Source organism: Poecilia reticulata, linkage group LG5 (genome assembly GCF_000633615.1).
Source record: "Poecilia reticulata strain Guanapo linkage group LG5, Guppy_female_1.0+MT, whole genome shotgun sequence".
Lineage (NCBI taxonomy): Eukaryota > Metazoa > Chordata > Actinopteri > Cyprinodontiformes > Poeciliidae > Poecilia > Poecilia reticulata.
The window spans coordinates 29,084,797-29,104,509 of NC_024335.1; the positions used below are offsets into that span (position 1 = coordinate 29,084,797).

Consider the following 19,713-nt stretch of genomic DNA (forward strand, 5'->3'; position numbering starts at 1 on the left):
AATGTATACTCAACAATACCATAAAAAAACCGACTTTGAAAGGCTAAAAAAAAATAGATCCATAAACACAAAAACAAAAATATATCTATACTTTCAGTATGAGTTTATAAAACTGAAACAATGTAGTTCCTGTCAGTTTTTTCCCCTTAATTGCCGTTTTTATTTATTTCAGTTAATGACAAAGTTTTCTCAATTTTAATTTTAATTTTGTTAGTTTTAACTCTAACTTTTGAATAATTAAGAAACAAACGAGGAAATCAAACTCTAAACAACTCCCACACACACTTAACAGTAAACAAGAATTTATTTTCAAAGTGCACAAACAGCAGATGCAAAAATAATAAAAAATAAATATTGTACAGTATAAGTGACCCTTTTGTTTCTTTTTGAAAGGTAGAACAGTTGTACCACATGCTAACAGTGGACGAGAGTGTAGAGTGAAACACAGATTACTATATCTCTGAATAAAAATGATTTGGTTGAAAAAGTGCTATGCAAAGAGTGCAAATATAAAAAAAAATATGTCAGGTTAGGATTTTAATGATGACCGAGCAACAAGGGGAGCAACAGTGCCCCACTGCATATGCGATTTAGGCCGAACAGGTACGGAGTTCTTCCGCTCTTTTTCGGATCACTTGCAAGATGTCCTTCAGCTTGGTGTCAAGTCCTTCAAGCTTGGCAGACTTCTGGATGATCTCGTCCTGCAGTCCTCTCAGGGAGTCTGCTTTTCCTGGAGAGAAGATGAGAAAGCCGGCGTCCATCATCAGAAAACACAGAGAAAAGAAGCTTCCATCAGAAAACACAGAGAAAACCAGCATCCATCAGAAAACACTCTAAATGTCTCAGAAGCCATCTTACATCCAGCTCCCCCCTGAAAATGACTGACTAACATACTTTCTGTCATTAAGTAATTGAATTTTCTATTTCCTATTTATGACATTATGATGTCATAAATAGCACAGGAAAAGAAAATGAGCAAAAATATTTGGACCGTCAATCTGCATCGAAAAACAAGCATGCAGCTGACAACCAAATGCATCCAACAGTTACATTCAACGAAAAAAAGGTCAAAAGGTCAAAGGTTTGTTATGTTTCAAGACAAAACATATCGATAAAGTAGCATTTCTGCGTTACCTTCGAGAGCATCTGTCATATTGAGTGTGGTGTTGGTCAGAGTTTTAGCCTTCTCCTTCAGCTTCTCCACTCTCTCTGCCAGAGGCGTCGTCTCTCCAGGAGCTCCAGGGCCCGCCTGGCCTTTGAGACGATCGAGCTGCTCCTCCAAAGTCTTTAGAATCTGAAAAGACACACACACAGCTGTCAGCGTGAGCATATGCACATACATACATACGCAAAACATTTAGCTTCATTTAGCCTTGCGTTAGCGGGTCTAACAGAACATTATGCTGCTGAGACTCAAACGCCTTGAAAACACTTGATTTTATCTTGATTTGCAGCTCTATATAATTATATATTGACAACATCAAATCTAGACTTAATATGTCTAATGTTTTCTTGGTCTATGTTTGTGGCAAAATGTCGCAAGCAAAAAAAAAATAGCTAGAATTATATTGGTATACTTTATAGTAGGACTTTTACTTTAGCTTGTGTAACACTAATCTTTATGGATTTCATGCCACTGTTCTGCCTTGTCAGCTGCCAGCTGGTGACTATTCTCAGCTACTGAAAAAGTGACTGATTCTGTTGGAGGTTTCTTCCTGTTACATTGGAGTCTTTTCTTTCCACTGTTCCCACCTGCTTGCTCAGGAGGAAAAAAATAGCTAGCAGTTGTTTCTTAGATAACTTTTTACCAATTAGCATTAGATTAGGAATTGACTTAGCTTTTTCTGTAATGTAATTGGGACAGAGTATACACTTTCTTGGGGAGGAAATCTACTTTTTAAAGGAGTAGTATGGACAGAATGACGAGGAGGAAGTAGCCTTAACGATGTAAGAAACAAGGTATTCTGCAGGGGGTGGTGTTTTCCCCCTAGAGTCCTAATGCCAGATGCAAAAGAACTCTGACAACATCATTTTTATTTCAAGGTTTAGAAACCTGTTTGTGGATGGTTCACTTTTTTCATTCTCTTTATGAGGTAAAAGAAATGCAGCAGAGCTAAGGAAACAAGGAGGACTAGATCGGTCACACTAGATCGGCCACACTAGATCAGTCACACGGGAATAACCAGCTTTGGTCAACAAACGCAGATTCTCAGTTTAAAGTTGTGTTATCCAGATCTCACCGGTTGAGCTGCGGTTGCCTCTTCCTCAGCCTGCCCTGCGGTCTTCAGAGCTTCAGGAGCCTTCTGCTTTGCATCCTCCAGCAACTTCTTCAGCTCCTCCAGCTGGTCCTTCATCGGTGTCATCAGTGCTTCTGTGTCGGTCAGCGCCTTCTCTGCTGGCTTCAGCTTGTCTTCGGCCTTCGTCCACAACAGAGGGGTTAACAAATCTCGGTGGGTTCCATTGACTTTATTGAAATAACAGGGTTACAGAGAAACGCTAGAGCACTTCCTACCTGTGTCAGGTCGTCATTGACGCTTTTGATGAGGTCCAAGCTGCCCTGCAGTTTTTTTTCCAGGTCTGAGAGGGAGTCGTTCCCTGCGTCTAAACCTTCCTGGAGTTTGTCCAACTTGTCCTTGGGTTCCAGCGCCTTGTCCCTGTTAACGTGTCAAAAACAGATTTTCTCTCATTCACACATTGATGACATGTTGATTTGGATTGAGTTACAATGTCCTCTTCTGTCTGTGAAATTTGGTTATTTCCAACCAGCTTCTGGATTCAGATGTAATGATTTATTAATGTACTTTTTTTTTTTTTACTCTGCATTTGTTAATCTGACCAACGACTGATCTGGGTACATGGAACTGTAGTTGTGTTATTGGTAAGCCTGTCGCAATAAAAAATAAAGAAATTAATCGCATTGTAAATGAAAACAAGCACAATAATTTGCATGATTGTTTTTCTCTCTTTCTACCAAAGGCTGGATGAGCTAGCCTCTTTTTAAAAAGAGCAGTTTTATTTCTGGAGACATTAGGATCAATTCTATTTGTTGTTTTGGTCTTTTTTTCCCCTCCAGATATTTAAAAAGTCTCCCGGTCCCAGTGTTAAATGTTCATCCTGACCTGGCCTCCTCCGCCTCCTGCAGCAGCTTCCTGGCTGTTTCCAGCTGGGGCTTGGCCTCCTTCAGAACGTTCTCGGTGTTTGGCAGATTAGCAGCCAGATTTTTCAGCTCCTCCAGTTTTTTCTCCAAGTCAGGCAGACTGACCGGCAGGCTGGCGTTCAGAATCCACTCGCTTATCTCCTGAACCTGAGTCAGGTTGGAAGATGGATCTAGACGCACAGAAAAGTTGAAACGTTTGAGTGAATTTTTACCTTTCGACGCTAATCACAGCAGTCACTGCGACCTGGAATGATTTGTACCCGTCAGAAAGTCCTTGAGGTCTTGAACTATCTCTTGCGTCTGCTTCAGGTCGTCCTCCAGCTGGTCTCTTTTTGTCTTAGTTTTGTCTGACAGGTCTTTCGCTACTTGCCTCACCTCGTCTGTTTTTTCCTGTGCGTTCTGAAGCTGCAGAGAAAAGAGCAATAAAATATATTGAAGAGAAAATCTAGAAAAAAAACAAAAAACAAATCTGTAAATCAATGAACAATGAAAATCTGCGGTGATGAGGACGGAGTGCGTACCATCTCTGCAGCTTCGGTGATCTTCAGACTGAGGTTGGCCAGACGGTCCTTCACATCCGTAACGTCGGCGTCGGCCTTTTTGCTTAAAGGCAGCGCGCCAACGCACTGCGTCCCGCTCTGGCAGAGCGGGCTGCCCTCTGGGGGACACAGAGCGTCCCCCTCACACTGCAGAGGGGTGCAGGGCTCGGACCGAGCACTGCCACACACCTGGAGAGAGGAAGTCACAAATCTGGGATGAGGCACATCAGATTGAAGGTAGGGCTTCAGCCAACGGTCAGTAATCAGTTATTCTGACGATTAATCAGATAAAAAATTGACACATTTTCCAGATTTTTCTTTTTTTTTAATACAATATTAAAGTACATTAAAAGACCCAAGTAAAAACAGTAATTAATTCCTTCTTGAAACAAGATTTTTTTTTCTTTGTTTCCTAAAATGCAATAAGAGAGGAATAAAAACAGTCTCTCTTTTTTTGATCGGCCACGACAGTTACCTGCTTAGCAACAGGAGTCAGGTCTGGCTGGGAGGCCATTTTGTCTTTCAGCTGGCTCAGGACTTTGGTATTGTTTGGCTGCACTTGATTCCGAATGTCCTCCGTCTCCTCTCGGATGTCTCTCGCCTCTTTTACTGTGCTCTCAGTCGAATTCACTTTCTTAGTCGCATTTGTCGACTCATCATACGCCTTCTTGACGGCATCAAGAGCTCCTGTGTACAAAGATCGGAAAACAGGTTCAGAATTTGTCCCAACATCGGCAAAGTGAAATTTTTTTTAGAAGATATCCTCTTCCGGTTGCTTTTATTAAAACTAAAACACCAAGGCTGAGCCGACCTGCATCGTCGGGGTCGATGACGGTCCCTGTGGAATCTTTCTTGGCGTTGTACATTAAAGAGATGCTGTCCAGCAGTTCCTGCAGTTTAATCAGCTCCGCTTCCAAACCAGGATCTCTGACTGGATGAGGAAGAGTGTCATCGGCCTTCTCCAAGTCGTCCCTGAAACAAAACAGAAAATGATCCATTAGTGGAAGGAAAAGATTTTGAACCGAAGCAGGCACTGGACCTCAATGCCCGTCTTTGAAACTCATATACAGAGATGTGAGAGAGTATTTGTCCTCTTAAAGGTCTCTTCTACTTTTCCTTTTTTTGTCACACAGGAATATTTAAGATTGGTGAACAAAATGTTAATATCAGACCTGACTAAATGGATAAGAGCAGTTTTCTAACATTTATTCATTTATTAAGACCTAAAGTTATCTAAACCAACTAGTCCAGTCAGTTTAGTGCTGCTCATATGACGTCCTTTCTCTGATTGATTTCTAAATATAATAAGCATGATGTCACTCAGACCCCAAAACTTAGAATTAGACTAATCAGCCCTTATGGAATGGGTACATCGTCACCGATACCAAATCTAGAATTCATGTTCAGTATCGGGACAATACAGATATTAATATCAGATTGGTACATCTCTAAGCTCCTCCCCTCACTGTACATAATTGGAACATATAGTCAACACATGCTATCTCAGCCGCTCCTCACCTCAGTTTGTTGAGCAGGAACAGAGCGTCCTCCAGTTGTGTGACAGTCTTGGGAGGTCGGGATATGGACTCCCTGATCCGGCCGAGGCCGGCCTCAAGCTCCCGAAAGCTTGGCCCGAAGCTCCCAAGGTCCCCACCGCCGCCGGGAAGAGACGGCAGTCTGAGGGAAAGCTTGTCCAGAACAAGGCTGACGTTCCTTCGCTGGGAGTCCAGAGTGAAGAAGCAGTCTGGACAAAGTTCACAGGCAGGGAACGAGTCACAGTACCCGCGGCTGCAGGAGTCGCAGCGGGGCCCCGTGACACCAGGTCGGCACAAACACGCTCCTGTTTTCCTGTTGCACACTTCTGGAAGGGTTCCTGCCGTGTCACACTGACAAGCTGTAGACAGAAACACACACACACACGAGCACACACACACACACGCACACACAAGGTTTAGATTAGAAGCAAAATTAGGATGAAATATCAGAAAATAAACAGGTGACTCACGTCGGCAGCCAGACAGAGGGGTTCCATATGAGCCGTCTGCGCACTGACTGCACATCCTTCCTCCAAAGTCTCGTCTGCACTGACACTGACCAGTCCGCTGCAACCAAACACACTCACAGTGTGAAATCTTCTGGCTCAGAACATGTTCAGAGAACCTGAACGTCTGATACTGACTGGATCATTTCTTTGATAAATTGATAATTGCTAAAGCAATTTGTAAACGACACATTTCTTCCAGCACTTTTCACATTCTGTGCGCTCATCAGGGGGGCACAAGCTACCCACTTGGATGTTAGCATTGTATTTTACATTCCATGTGGATGTTGATCAGCGTCTTTGTTTTGCAACTTTTAACATTTAAAATTGTTCCCTGACATGAATTTGAAAGGACATTGTGGACGGACTTTGAGTTCATCACCAAAGATAAGTTGTCAAAAAATACCAGAGGAAATTCGCAGAAAGTTGCTTAGCAGTTATGAGAAGGCTTTGATTGCTGTAATCGCCTAATCATCGAGTAGGGAATAAAATATATCTTGTATCTTAGAAAGAAATTTGACAAGTTCTTAAAAACGTCCTTAGAACGATATCAACAATGTCATTGCATACATTTTTGGTATTAGTCAGAAAATCTTCAACTTGACGATATTTAAAAGAAATATTCCATTTAAGAGTCCTAACTAAATGACATAAGGCCACTGGTCAATCAGTCCAGATTTTTTTAAAAGTTGCATTTACAGGGGGAAAATTTTTTATTTTTTTGTGCTGAATTATTGTGCTTCTTTGTCCGGGTCAAAGACATACGGTTGTACTGCTCTGCGTCGGCTTGCAGCCATTTTGACATGTCTAAGGTCCTACTGTAAACACTGAGTTAGGACGGTGCGTTCCTCTATGAGCTCAAAACAGGAAAAACTGTTCGAGTGAAATCTGAGAATAATTTTGTGTATTAAATGTAACGAACATGTTTTGAATCACCTACGGACCCATCCCAGCTTGTTTGAGGTACCATAAGAGTGGACCTTTGAACGCTGTCAGTGGGGAACAAGCACTGAAGCATTTAGAGGGCAAAAAGAGTTTATTTCACTTCAAAAACTCAAACCAAGTCTGGAAAAAAGTGAAAGATGGATAAATGCCTCTGAATACTGCAGTCTAGAACCAACATTTGTCTTTTAATAGTAATTTTGTGGAAGACACTCTTGTGTGGAATTTGTTGCCTTAGGGAAAAAGAAATATGTTTCCAAAAGCATTTTGACAGATGGCGTTTCAGATGGTCAGACGGCGTTTATATCCCAGGGCTGTATTGAAGTGACGGACCTGCACAGGTCTTCTTACCTGGTCACAGGTGTCACTGGCCGACCAGGTCGGGTCACAGCCACACGGTTCGCAGACCTCTGACTGGGGCGGCTTCCAGAAGCCTTTCGAACACAAGTCGCAGGTCAGGCCGTGGAAGTGGGGGCGACAGGGACACTGTCCGGTCACAGGGTCACACAGCACCGACAGGGAGCCGACCGGAGAACAGGAGCATTCTGCAGAGCGGGATAAACCAGCGTTAGGCAGAGAGCAGGCTGACCGCCAACACGTCACCACCGGACAAGACCGCTCTACAAAGAAACAAGAGCCGACGGGAGCTTTGAAATTCTCCCAGAGCATTTCAAAGCCATGATCAGGGCCTGTCCAAGCCTTTTTGGGGCCCTAAGCAGCTTTTTTCCCCCCTTTTTTTGGAAAATGTCAACACCAGATGATTTATCACAAACCTACTATTATTAGTATAATTTCTAATTAGCATAAATTATACTTTTTCTATTATGACTCCTGGGTTTAGTATTGGAGGAGTAAAAACAAAAAACAAAAAATCATTTGGATTCTGAAATGCAGATGAATGGCTGAGTTTTTGTTCAGGTGTGTTTAATTGTGATTTAGTTTCTTTATGAGTGGATTTATTTCTTCTAAAGCTTCGACTTTTCACCAAATGAAAAGATTAAACTACAAGATTATAGTTTTTCTCAAAAGGAATAAAAAGCACGACATGCAGCTGCCTTCCTTTGTTCTGCATGTCGGAGGACTCACTTTTGCAGCCCATGGGGTCAGACGAGCTCAGGCTGTGGAAACCTTTCCTGCAGCGGTCACAGTAAGGGCCCTCCACGTTAGCCTTGCACTGACAGGAGCCGGTCCTGTCTTCACACTGGCCACCGTTCACCGTCCCCTCCGCAATGCAGGCGCAGCCTGGAGCCAACAGAACCCGGATTGTCTCAAACACGACTTTGTCTTTTAACACGCTGTTTTATTTATTTATTTTTTGTTGAAAAATCGGCCTCTTCACTTACGTATGCACGCATCGGGACGATCCATCCGGCTCCGTGGGTTTGGCTGGTAGCCCGGGGCACACCGGTCACACTTTGGCCCTGTGGTGTGGTGCATGCAGCCCTCACACACTCCGCCACTCCTCCGCCCACTGGCCTCATACACTGCTGGGTCGAAGTGACAGTGCTGGGCGTGGTTGTTGCACTCACAGCCTGAGGACAGAACCAAGATGGACAGAACTATGGTTACACTAATTCATTAGATTACTAAGGGTGTGACGCTTATTTCTTTGAAATAGTAACCCTGTTAGGAAAACCTTTATTAAGGTTTGCTAACAGCGTCTTTTACTAAAGGCGTCTCTTTGGCGAAGAAAAGGTCATGAGGTCAAGTAAAGCTGGTCTAGTCTGACCTATTATATGTCAGGGTTCTCTAACAGCATTAGCTTCTGCTGGGGACTCCCTTTATAAACAAACAAGATATGCAAAAAAGCTAAATTTTTTCACTATTATTCACACTTCCATATTTATTATATGCATTTATCATAAGTACTGCTTCATAACTTCTGATTTTAAGGCATCCAGCAGCAGTGTCCGCCACAGCTGGACAGTTCCGACTGTCTTCTTCTTGACAGAAACTTCTCCATTTGCTGCAAACTCACTTTGTAAACTTAACTGGCAGCCAATCATAGATGAGCACAGCAAATAACATTTCACATAGTACTTGTAACTTTACTCAGATTCTATAATAATAATAATAATAATAATAATGATAATAATAATAATAATAATAATAATAATAATAATAATAATAATAATAATAATAATAATAATAATAATAATAGCTAATTAAATTTGATGCTAACAAGCTATGATTTAAAATTTGTGATTTAATAACATTTCTTTTTGTATCATTTTTTTCCCTCATCCTCACTCCAGTTTTCTAAACCCTCTTTGGCGCCCTCTGGCGGCCACCGCTTTACTAAACACTTTTCTAGACTAACTAGAAACGCACAACAGTGGTGACATTGCAGCTGTTGTTAAAGTGACTCTTCAAAGAGGTCAGAACTTTGGCTAACAGGGTTCCACAGCGTTACTTGACAGCTGACGACGAGGGAGTCTTATGTAAAGAAAGTGGAGGTTCTCACTGTATATTTAAGTTTTCTTCTAGGTCTGAAGTTTATTTGTCGCAACTCTGACTGAGGTGGGCAGAAACTCCTTGAAATAATTTTCAGACGGTGTGTAAAGATACGGGAGCAGCTTTACGTTGGCAGGTGTGTGTGTTCCCTTCCACTGCGGGTCTCCAGGGCAGATCGTTGTAGAAGTCGGCACAGCGCTCGCAGTTCTCACCGGCCGTGTTGTGTCTGCAGTCACACACATGATTCACCTGCAGAGATAACACAGATAAACACATGGAGTCAACAGTTCATTCTTCTAACAAGAACAAAACGTACATGTTCTTCTCTGCGATAAGCTGTTGTGTACAAAACCAAGTACTGCACTCTAAAAGGCAAGATTTGTAAAATAGAATATAGTTTATTGATCCTCAAGGAGAAATTGCTTACTGGCTGACAAGCTACTCCATCCATATATGGTTACATTATTAATAAAATAAATGTAACCATATATGATAACAATTTATAAAACAAATATGTATGGATGACTAAGTGTGATGTAAAGAAAGAAAGATTTAACATCTAAGTTACTCAGAGTTGGGCGTTGTAAAGACTGATAGCTACAGGCAGAAATGATTTTCTGTGGCACTCAGGACCATCAAGCTGAGAATCGGAAAGATGTATACAGCACACTGTAAAACATTTGAAGATGGTTTAACTTGACAATGAAAGTCCACCTGCTGCCTTAAAAATGCGATTTACGTCAACAAAAAAATTATTTTGATTTTAACTCAGAAATTAACGTTCATTAAGTTGACTTAACAACAAGAGACAAGTTGTCTAAACATTGTTTTTTTTAAGTTTATCAATCCTGAATTGTGATTTTTAATTTAATGCAGTAATTTAAACCAAATAATTATTTCACAGTATGTAAGAAAAAAAACTGCCCTCACCTTGTTAAAGAGCCTCATTTCTGTTATTTTCACTCACGTTGTCAAGTTAAAAAGAAGTACTTATTTTACGTTAGAATATTTACATTTTCAAATTGCAAGAACAAAATTTCTGACCTGATAATCATTTTACTTAACATCACATTGAATTTTGCTCTAGAACATTTTGTGTGAACAGGACATTGTCTTCAAGCTTTGCAAACCAAGAGTTACACTGAAATAAACATTTGACTTAGTAACACACACACGAGTCAGATCGATGTAACCCACTTCCACCTCTGTAACACAGGATACAAAAACATGCCGCTAAGCATTCTGGGAAACAGTTCCCACTCTTATTTATTTATTTATTTATTTATTTATTTATTTATTTATTTACTTTTCCTGTTTTTTTTAAAGTGCTAACTTAAAAGCTCTTATTTATTTAGCTCATGGAGGTTTGACAAAATTAATAAAGTTAACACAACTTACTATTGTAAGCTGATCTTTCACAAACTCACACATTTAGGTTAAAACTCACTAAATTTGTTTGTCTTAAAGAGTAGAAGATAGTAGACAACTAAATGTGGCTCAAATGTTTTACAGTGTGATGATAAATTCATATTACAATATGAAACACACATGACGCTGAAGCAGAGTAATAACTTGCTTTCCGCTCCTACCTGTATGGTGTCGGTACCAGGAGAGTTGTATTCCTGCGCCTGGCAGCGGTCGGCGTGTCCGTGGCACATGCAGGTTCCCATCACTCTCATCTCCTTCAGGGCAAAAAACTTGCTGAAGGATCTGCCCGGGAAGCGGGGCACGTCGCCCAGCTCGGTCAGCATCACTCGCAGGCCGGTCAGACCGGCCTTATCTGGGGGCGGGAGAGTCAGTCAGCAGGCCGCACACACATCAGCCGGGGGGGGTTAACAGCAGCACGACTCACACACACATACACACACCTTCAATCTTCTGGCTGTTGGAAACTGGAGCGTAAAGGTACTGACGCAACGGGCTGAACTCGATCTGGAGATGACAAGGAGGATTAGTTTGATGTTCATAAGGTGTCCTTGAACACAGAGACGTTCTGTGTCGTTAAGAGTTGGACGTTATTCTACTGAAAAATGGCAGCATTCTTAGCCTGAAATAAATATATAAATAAATTATAGCACTGTGCCTATCACTCCATGCTGGAGTAGCTCCATTACGCTGGTTCTGAAGTTTCTGAAGTTTTGCAGACTTCAACATTTTTTTGTTTTTGGTTGAAACGTTGCATGTTTGGACAATTATACCCTCTGGTTCTGGATTCTGTGCAGCTAGAAGGATTTTTGCTCTTGCTTTGTTGTTAGTTTTTTCTTACTTTCGAACAGTTGTTATGATTCATAGTCTCTGTATTTTTGGGGGAAGCTGATCAGCTTCACAAAAGCTTAAAGTAATACCTGAACTATGAGCCCAAATATTCATTATGCTCCACAGGACCAAAAAGAAGGCAAGAGAGCAAGAATCACATCCTGGACTCCACGGTTCCAGAATAGCAAATTACTGTGGAATATCGTCTCTGCTGCCCAAAATTTGAGCCATTAGCGTGTCAGGGTGGTCATGAGGCTGACTGACAGCAACAGTCTTCAGTCAGTATTGATTCTTTTCAAGACTGACCTCTACTGGAAATCATTCCTGCCTACAGCATCACCATCCACAACGACTCTTCAAAGATACTCGGATGATCTGAGTTATGACAACCCTTTGAGAGTAGATTATATAAAACGGCATGAGGCTGCTTGTCCTTACACTTTCCTCCTGGTATGGATCGGCATGGGGTTGCAGTGTGTGGCAGTATGTCTGCTCCAGACTGATGGGGCTGTTGGTTTGGATCCCGGGGAAAGCTTCCTCACAGTTTTTGGCCAAGTAAAGTGCGGGTTGCCAGGTCCGTCCATTGTCCAGAGTTCTCTCTATGAGCAGGGCGTTGGGACGAGGACCCTGCAGGGAAACACGTCAAAGGTTCCTCTGTCCACATATTAAAACAACACACAAAAAAAAAAAAAAAAACACAGCTTGTGTCTTTTGTTTGGGAAATGTCTGGGTGGATCTTCGTACCTTGAAGCTGAGAATCAGGTTATCGAGCTGGAAGAGATTGTTGAGGTCAAACTGAAGAACGACTGGATCTACGCCTATGGGAAGAAGACAAGGCCTTCATGTTCTTCATGAAAAATGGTTTTATGAACAGGAGCACTTAGTATTTCCACCGCTCCAGTGATCAGTAGGGAGTACGATCTCAGGATGTTTCTCTTAGTTTTTACCTTTACTGGACTGCCACCACCGGTTTGGCTCAGAAGTTGTGAGGATGTCTTTCACTGTGTGGGCCAGCTGACCGTTTGGGTTCCTGGAGTCACAAGGGCAGCATTTCATTTTCCACTGTGAGAAAAGAAAACCAAATAAATGTTTCTGCTGCCAAAATATCACCAAGATTATACTCAGAGGGACACACTGCAGATGATGTTTCAAGTTTCAAGTTTTAGTTAAATTGCAGTTAAAGGCTTTAAGGTTCATGATGTTCGTGATCAATGACACTTTGTTCAACGGAGGACATCTAAAAGCACGACTGAGACTTCTGCCACCAGGGCCAGAGAGGCTAATCTGGAAAACTTCAAGAGTTTTCTGTGGACTAGCTGGGTTTATACACACAGACTGACGTAAATTCAAGCCATTTACCGGGTTCAAACCGGTAAATTGCAGACAATGATCACTGCACACCACGGTTTCATGTGTGTCAGATACTGCAGTAGCATTTAGCTATGCTTTGCCTCCCTCAGTTAGCACCTATATGTCACAGAGCCATATCATCTAGACCTGGTTTGTTGTCATTTTATTCATTAATCTTTGAGCAAGATGGGTTTTTTTTTTGATTCCTTACAATCCAACCTTGATGTCAGGTCACACAAATACTGTGTAGAGATGCTGGAATATTTCTTCACATTATACGTATATTATCCTAGTAAGATTTAACTGAAGCAAATGAAGGAGAGACCAGACCTTTCTGAATTAGAGCTTCATGTTTAAAATATAATGCAGAAGAAATAAGAACTGATTGAACAGGGCCCAGGTTTGTCACGCTCATCACCCTTCTTAACAAGAGGATGCACCGTTTGTCCAGCAGGTGGCAGTGTATGTACTGGAGTCCAATAAAGTGGCTCTGAATAAGTGTCTGTCATACTGACACATATGATTACAAAGGTTAGTTGTGTGTCTTTAAATGCTATATTTTAGATTTATTGCCACAGAGGTTTTAAAATAAAACCAAAAACAATTTTGTTTTTAATTCTTGTGGATTCACACATCTACATAATAAAAGAGTCAATGAAGGTTTTTGTTTTCCATCATTATCACAGACGTGTTATCATGCTCAGTATGGTGTTTCTTTTTAAAGATAATAAAAACCAGACCATTATCTTGTCCCAGGTGATAAAGGCAATCCATTTCAAACGCTCAGAGTTGTACAGATGTCACTTTCACCACCTCGGTTGCCTCCAGAGCAGGACTGGGACTTTAGACTTGACTTTCTTTGAACTGCATGCAGGTGAGAAGTGATTCAACGTGGAACCTTTTCTGCTGAGATTTGTGTAAACACACAGTGTTTACAATGACTTTGTGCCAGCTGTCTGCTCAGAATAAATGTGCCTTTTGGTCTACATTTAGGGTGCAAAGTCCACAGTGGACTCTGAGGTAATTTTAGTTACAGAATATACATAAAAAAGGGGGGAGGGGACATTTTGACTGATTTTAACTAAAGGGAATCATAACAAATTTAACAAGTAAAGATACTAAATATAAACTGATTCAACCAAAATGTTGGATCTATTGTGCATGTTTGATTGCTACAGTCTTACACTCTGGTGCTGTTATCAAAACTTACTTTATAAAAAACTTGACATATCTCTATTTTACTTTATATGATCATAGATACATTACAGCAATATTGTTCCACAATAATTACGTTCAATTCAAAATATATGTTGCAAAAGTTGGTGTGGATCCTACAAAATACAACAGACTCAGTCCTTTTATTACATAATGCTCTGAAACTTTTGCAGAAAAATGATTGCGATGATTGTGTTGACAAATTGTACTCAATATTTCTTAAGCTACATCTGGAAAAAAAATACTTAATGATATAAGATTAGCAAACGTATGCCAGTAAAATACAAGATTGTTTCTCTGGTCTGAAAAAACCAAAACAAAACAACAAATCACACACCTGCACACGCCTCTGCACACACACGTGAGCATGTTTCAGTTATTTATAGGTAACTGTTTAGTTACACACGTTTTTCCTATAAAAACAAAACCCAAGTATGAATTATTTTCTGTCATCACCCATAAAAACATGAAGCCTATTTGTACACATTTCAATTAATTGTACGGTACATGCTTACTTTAGCAAATGACAACTGCACTGCATTTGCTGTAGTTCATTGAACATAAAGGTACTGCAACTTCACGTTCCTTCTATTGTACGTTTGCCCCTGATTTTCTTTCATGTGATTTTGTTTTCTCATTATAATTTCATGTTTTGTTTGATGTGCTTTTCTTTTATGTTCTGTGAAGCACTTTGCGATTTTTATCTGTGAAAAGTGCTGCACAAATAAAATTTTACTTACTTAATTGCTTACTTATGACTCCATGCAATGTCAGATGGCATACACTTAAGAACGGACTAGTTATCTAAAACAATTCAAACGTTTGAATAGCTATGGATTTTCCTCTTTGCAAATTTATTTCAAATTTTTCAAACCAAATCACTTTGATCTTTTTTTTTTATCATCGTGGTTCAGGAAGTCCAGACTCATGCGAGTTTTGATGACTTAAGTAGTTAACCAGCGGGTTTTTTTTTTGCTTTTTACTGTAAAATTGAATAGGTAGTTATAGTGGCAGAATCTCTACAAATATAACAAAAGGGGATATTATTCTTTATAATAATTGACCCAAAAATCTGGATGTACAAAAATAAAAAGATGCCCAACAGCAGAGGACCACAGACGGACCCCTGAGGATTCCCACAGTGAGAGGCGTCGGAGTTGAAATTACTGAAAGGTTTCTGCTCTTCGGGTCCATTTGAAACCAGTTCAAGAAACTTTAAAATCAAATGTTTTGTGATATTTTGATTTTGGTGCATCCAGACTTTAGAAAGCATAATACAGTATTTCTTTTCAAAGGAGAGATTGGACGCAGTCTGAAGTCTGATAAAAACTTTAAAATTTAATGAGCAAAAATGGTTTCAGAGCAGAACATGTGACCAGTCCATAATGCTCACAAACAGCTGATTTTAGGAATGCAAAGATTAAGTACCAGATAAAAAGAATGTCTTTTATCATAATTGTGTTAAATTAAAACATTGAATTAACAAAACCATCAGATGTTAATGTTAAAGCTGCCCAGAAACACCTGGAGGTCAATCTATAGAAACAATCACAGTGATATAAAAAATGTCTTTCTAAGCCACTAATCCTGTTTCAAAGTGTGTCTCAGATATAGACTTCACAATGTGCCTTGTTTAAGCATTTAAAGTAAACTGGAAAAGCAAACCTTCTGAGTATACGCGACAAGCTTCACATCAGTAAAGTTACAAAAATGTTTTTTTTAATGATTATTAAAGGGGTTCCTTTGCATCTAGATGACTTTCATATTGACGTAAATGAACTTCAATCTGCTTATTCAAACGAAATATTTTAAAAGTACAGCTTGAGTAATGAACTATTATGTAACTTCATTTTCGTTAATCTTCTGTGTAATAAAAGCAACACTTCCACTCAATATTTCTTTATTATACTGACAGTTTGGCAAATTTTGTCTTATTCAAATTTGGGACACTTTTATGATTCCACAGCTTCCATAACGTTAAGATACAACACAGCGCATAGCATCTATTTTAAAAGATTATCATCAGAAGAAATTCTGACAACACAATGCAAACATAACACCTGGCACAGCAATTAAGCTAGAACATAAACTTCAGATGGTTTAACTTGTTTACAAAGAAAGAACAAAGCTACACTGCAGAAACACAAAATCTTACCAAGTATTTTTTGTCTAGTTTCTAGTGCAAATATCTTAATACACTTGAAATAAGACAAAACTAACTTACAAGTACATTTTCAGCAATATATAGAAGCTTGTTTTAAGTCAATAATTCCTTAATATTAGCGGAAAAAGTTCTAGTTCCATTGGCAGATTATTTTACTTAAAACATGGGAAAATATCTTATTATAAGTAAATTTATCTGCCAATGGAACTAGAACTTTTTTATCAATATTAAGTAATTATTGACTCAAAATAAACTTTATATCTTGCTGAAAAGTTACTTTTAAGTTACTTTAGACTTATTTAAAGTGTAACAACATATTTGTACTAGAAACTGGACTGAAAATACTTGGTAATACCTGGTGCTTTTGCAGTGTAATGAAAAGCTAGAAAGCTAAAGACTTTATTCCGTCTATTTTGAGGAGAAATCGAAGTTGCAAAACCGTTAGCTGGAGTCTTGCACACTGCATGCCCTCTGCTCTGGACACTAACCCTCATTTCAAAACCATCAGCCCTTGGATGCAGCTACGGATTGATTCTGCTGAGCCAGCAGACAGCCCAGTGTGTGACTATGCAGTTTCATCACAATTCTCTGGCACAAAAATCAGACAGCTTCACAAACCGTGGCCAGGTAATGTGGCTAAAACCACGTCCTCATCTCTGTCCACCATGACCTCTGTCTGAAATGAACCCTGATCTCTGCCAGCTACTTAAACAGCATTTTCATCATGAAGAACTGTTCAGATTTTTTGTCTTTTTTCTGCTTCCTACTCTTTGCTGTAAACTCCAAATGTTCATACCACGATGTCTGTGCTAAGAAGTTGCGTCACAGAAAGATTGGGGGAAAAGGAACGTTAAAGACGACGGCTCTGGGGCGCCTGGTTACCTGGTATGGGGTGCAGTAGATCTCTGAGCCAGTGAGGCCGCAGGTGGAGGAGGCCCGGAGCTGGTGAGACCGACCCAGCAGCAGGTCTGTGCTCGGCGGGTAACATGCTCCCAGAGAGCAGTCGTTCTGGGCTGCAGCCACAGCCGCTGCTGCTGTCAAGGAACAGGCAGAACAATCAGGAATTCCTTAGAACATTAACTAGGACGTATGGGTTCACTTCTTTTAACAATATATTTACTGAGTTTTTTCACATATGAAACATTGAACACTCCCCCCCCATCCACAAGCGACACTCAGGGTATAAAATAAAAAAAAAAATCAAGATTCAGCTAGGAAAGGAAAACAAAAAAATAACAGCATTGGTAATAATAATGATAATAAAAGACATTAAAATAAAAGAATAAAAAGTACCCATACAAGTAAATACATGTATAAGTATACATATAAATAAAATAAAGTTTTAATAATCCAGCTCCATAGTGCCTAGATAAAGTATCACTCTCTTGTTTATAAATATTAGTTATATGAATTAATATTAATATTATTAGGTGCTGTTCTTTTACTTTGACCCACACTAATCATTCGTGTTACCATGGTTAATTTCCAAAACTTGCATGAAGGTGTCCCATTTTTTTATTTTTATTTTCTGGTCTTTCCTCAAACCATGCATGTTCATTTCTCCAAAACAAAGCAGGAAGTCACTTCATGTATCCACTCTGCAGCTGTATGTCTGCTATGGGTTCACGTTACTGTCCCCTCATAGCTACAGTATGCATAACTGTCTCAGGGGGAAATTGTCTTATAAGAGAAACAATCTGTCAATAGGAACTAGTACTTTTTAAAAATATCAATAATAAGGAATTATTGTCTGAAAACAAGCTTTTATATCTCGCTAAAAAGTTACTCATAAGTTAGTTTTGTCTTATTTTAAGTGTACTGAGATATTTGGACGAGAAGCCAGATCAAAATGACTAAGAAAGATTTTGACAAAATCATTTTGTGTTTTTGCAGCGGGACATGCCAGGAGCAGACAGGGACCACCGACTGACAGCATCTGAGAGGAAACCCCTCCAAAGCTCACATATGACACTGTAAAACTATCAGCAGCCACATCATTACCACCACCTCAGTACACAGACACAGACAGAGACAGCAGGATGAGCCCCAGGGGTCAGCCACACCCCCGCCCTGCTGGTCCGGGTGGATAGGAGGCGTTTACCGACTATGAATCTCCCCAGGAGCCCACATGTCTATGCCTGTCCCACCGTGCCAAACAGATGAGCCAATCTGCAGCAGCAACTTGCTTTTATGTACAAACAACAATGTACATTCTTCAATTATTGAAAATCTGTTTATTTTATTCAATCAGAGCATCATAAACTGCCGGTATTAACTTTTATGCTACCTGAGCGGCAGACACAAATTATCTTAAGAAGCTAAAATTGTTAATCAGCATTAATCAGGACAATTCCTGACTCCAACAAAGTTACAACATAACCACTTTCATCTCATCTCTAAGTTGAGCTTTACATGGCGTCAGCTCGGATGCGTTAAACTTGATGCTTTGCTTAAACTTTGTTGAAGAAGCTAAAGAATTGAGGAACATCAAGGGTAAATAAACCCCCCCCCAAAAAACTAAAAGAAAGCAGCAACCAAAGAGCTCTCACCAGCTAGAAGCAAAAGGATCTTCATTCTGGATTCCTGTGGCAGAGGAAGTCTGGAACAGATGAGAGAGCCGAGCATCAGCAAACATCAAAGGCTCAGTAAACTCTGGCTGTTGGGGATCAAGTGAAACGGACCTGGAAACCGGATCCGTTAAAGGTTAGATTCCGTCGGTATTAAAGAACGCGCTGCTGTCCGACTGCTGCTTTATACACAGGCTCACCTGGAAAGGTTGATACAGTGTGTGTCACAGTCCCAACCTTCACGACCACTCCCTTCATCGTGAATCAATACACCTACACACACACACACACCTACATGCGTACATACAGACACAGGAAGCAAAGAAAAAAAAACCCACTTAGAAGAACCAAAACATGTCTGAACTGGGCTTCACACATCACTGCTAGCAACTGTGAGCAATAAGGACCTCGCCCAACATACCTGCGGAAAGAACAAACACTAAACATTCCCTTCGATGTATTTGTTGATTAGCTTCTAATGAGACATTGCTTCAGGGATTTATCTTGAAATCTAAACTTCTTAACTTTCACACTGATCCACAACTTTTTGGGATTTGTTTTTTTGCACAAAAAATCCAAACACTTGTAAAGATTCTTTTAGATAAGGTTCTACTGACTTATTTTCAAATGTAAACAAGCGTCTACCCAGACAGCTGTCACGTAAGCAACAGTCAGTAATATCTGTACTGAACTTAAAGTGAATGAAATCTGCTTGACGCTTAGTTACTGTAGGTTATATCTCCAAAAAGTATTGCTGAGAGCAGATAGGCCAATATAGATGTTGGTTTTAGATCAAACTTTTTGCTCTGATGCATCTATTTACACCTAATACTTCATATTATCAGAATTCAGCAGAAAAGGTAGAGAAAGAATGTCTGGGATTCTTTTGTGCTCAGTGGAAAAATAAAAATTTCTTTCATGGCCAGCATGCCTGAACAACATCCAGTGATCACAACCAGATTGTGTCAGAAAATCGATCTGCAATGTTTTTAGTTGCTTTGATGAATTTGATATATATATATATATAT

The 19,713-nt window shown here is 40.0% G+C and overlaps 1 protein-coding gene across 6 annotated transcripts; it reads right to left on the bottom strand.

The window, feature by feature from the left end:
- Positions 1 to 301: 301 nt before the first annotated feature.
- Positions 302 to 18,976, bottom strand: lamb3 (laminin subunit beta 3). Of its 6 annotated transcripts, none has more exons than XM_008410334.2 (23): positions 18,886 to 18,976; positions 18,668 to 18,799; positions 17,001 to 17,152; positions 12,337 to 12,451; positions 12,134 to 12,207; positions 11,828 to 12,016; positions 11,002 to 11,065; positions 10,723 to 10,913; positions 9,262 to 9,382; positions 8,023 to 8,211; positions 7,766 to 7,921; positions 7,031 to 7,224; positions 5,702 to 5,798; positions 5,215 to 5,590; positions 4,508 to 4,668; positions 4,172 to 4,383; positions 3,679 to 3,885; positions 3,418 to 3,562; positions 3,120 to 3,327; positions 2,513 to 2,654; positions 2,241 to 2,417; positions 1,135 to 1,294; positions 302 to 730 (listed from the first exon to the last, which is right to left on the bottom strand). In XM_008410334.2, the coding sequence occupies exons 2-23, from the start codon at positions 18,741 to 18,743 to the stop codon at positions 591 to 593; spliced, it is 3,546 nt and encodes a 1,181-aa protein (XP_008408556.1). In that variant the 5' UTR covers positions 18,744 to 18,799; positions 18,886 to 18,976; the 3' UTR covers positions 302 to 590. The 6 variants fall into 6 exon arrangements, with proteins under 6 accessions (XP_008408556.1, XP_008408559.1, XP_008408558.1 ...); XM_008410337.2 differs by having other exon boundaries at positions 17,001 to 17,149; positions 18,668 to 18,717; positions 18,800 to 18,976; XM_008410336.2 differs by having other exon boundaries at positions 18,668 to 18,717; positions 18,800 to 18,976.
- Positions 18,977 to 19,713: the final 737 nt, after the last annotated feature.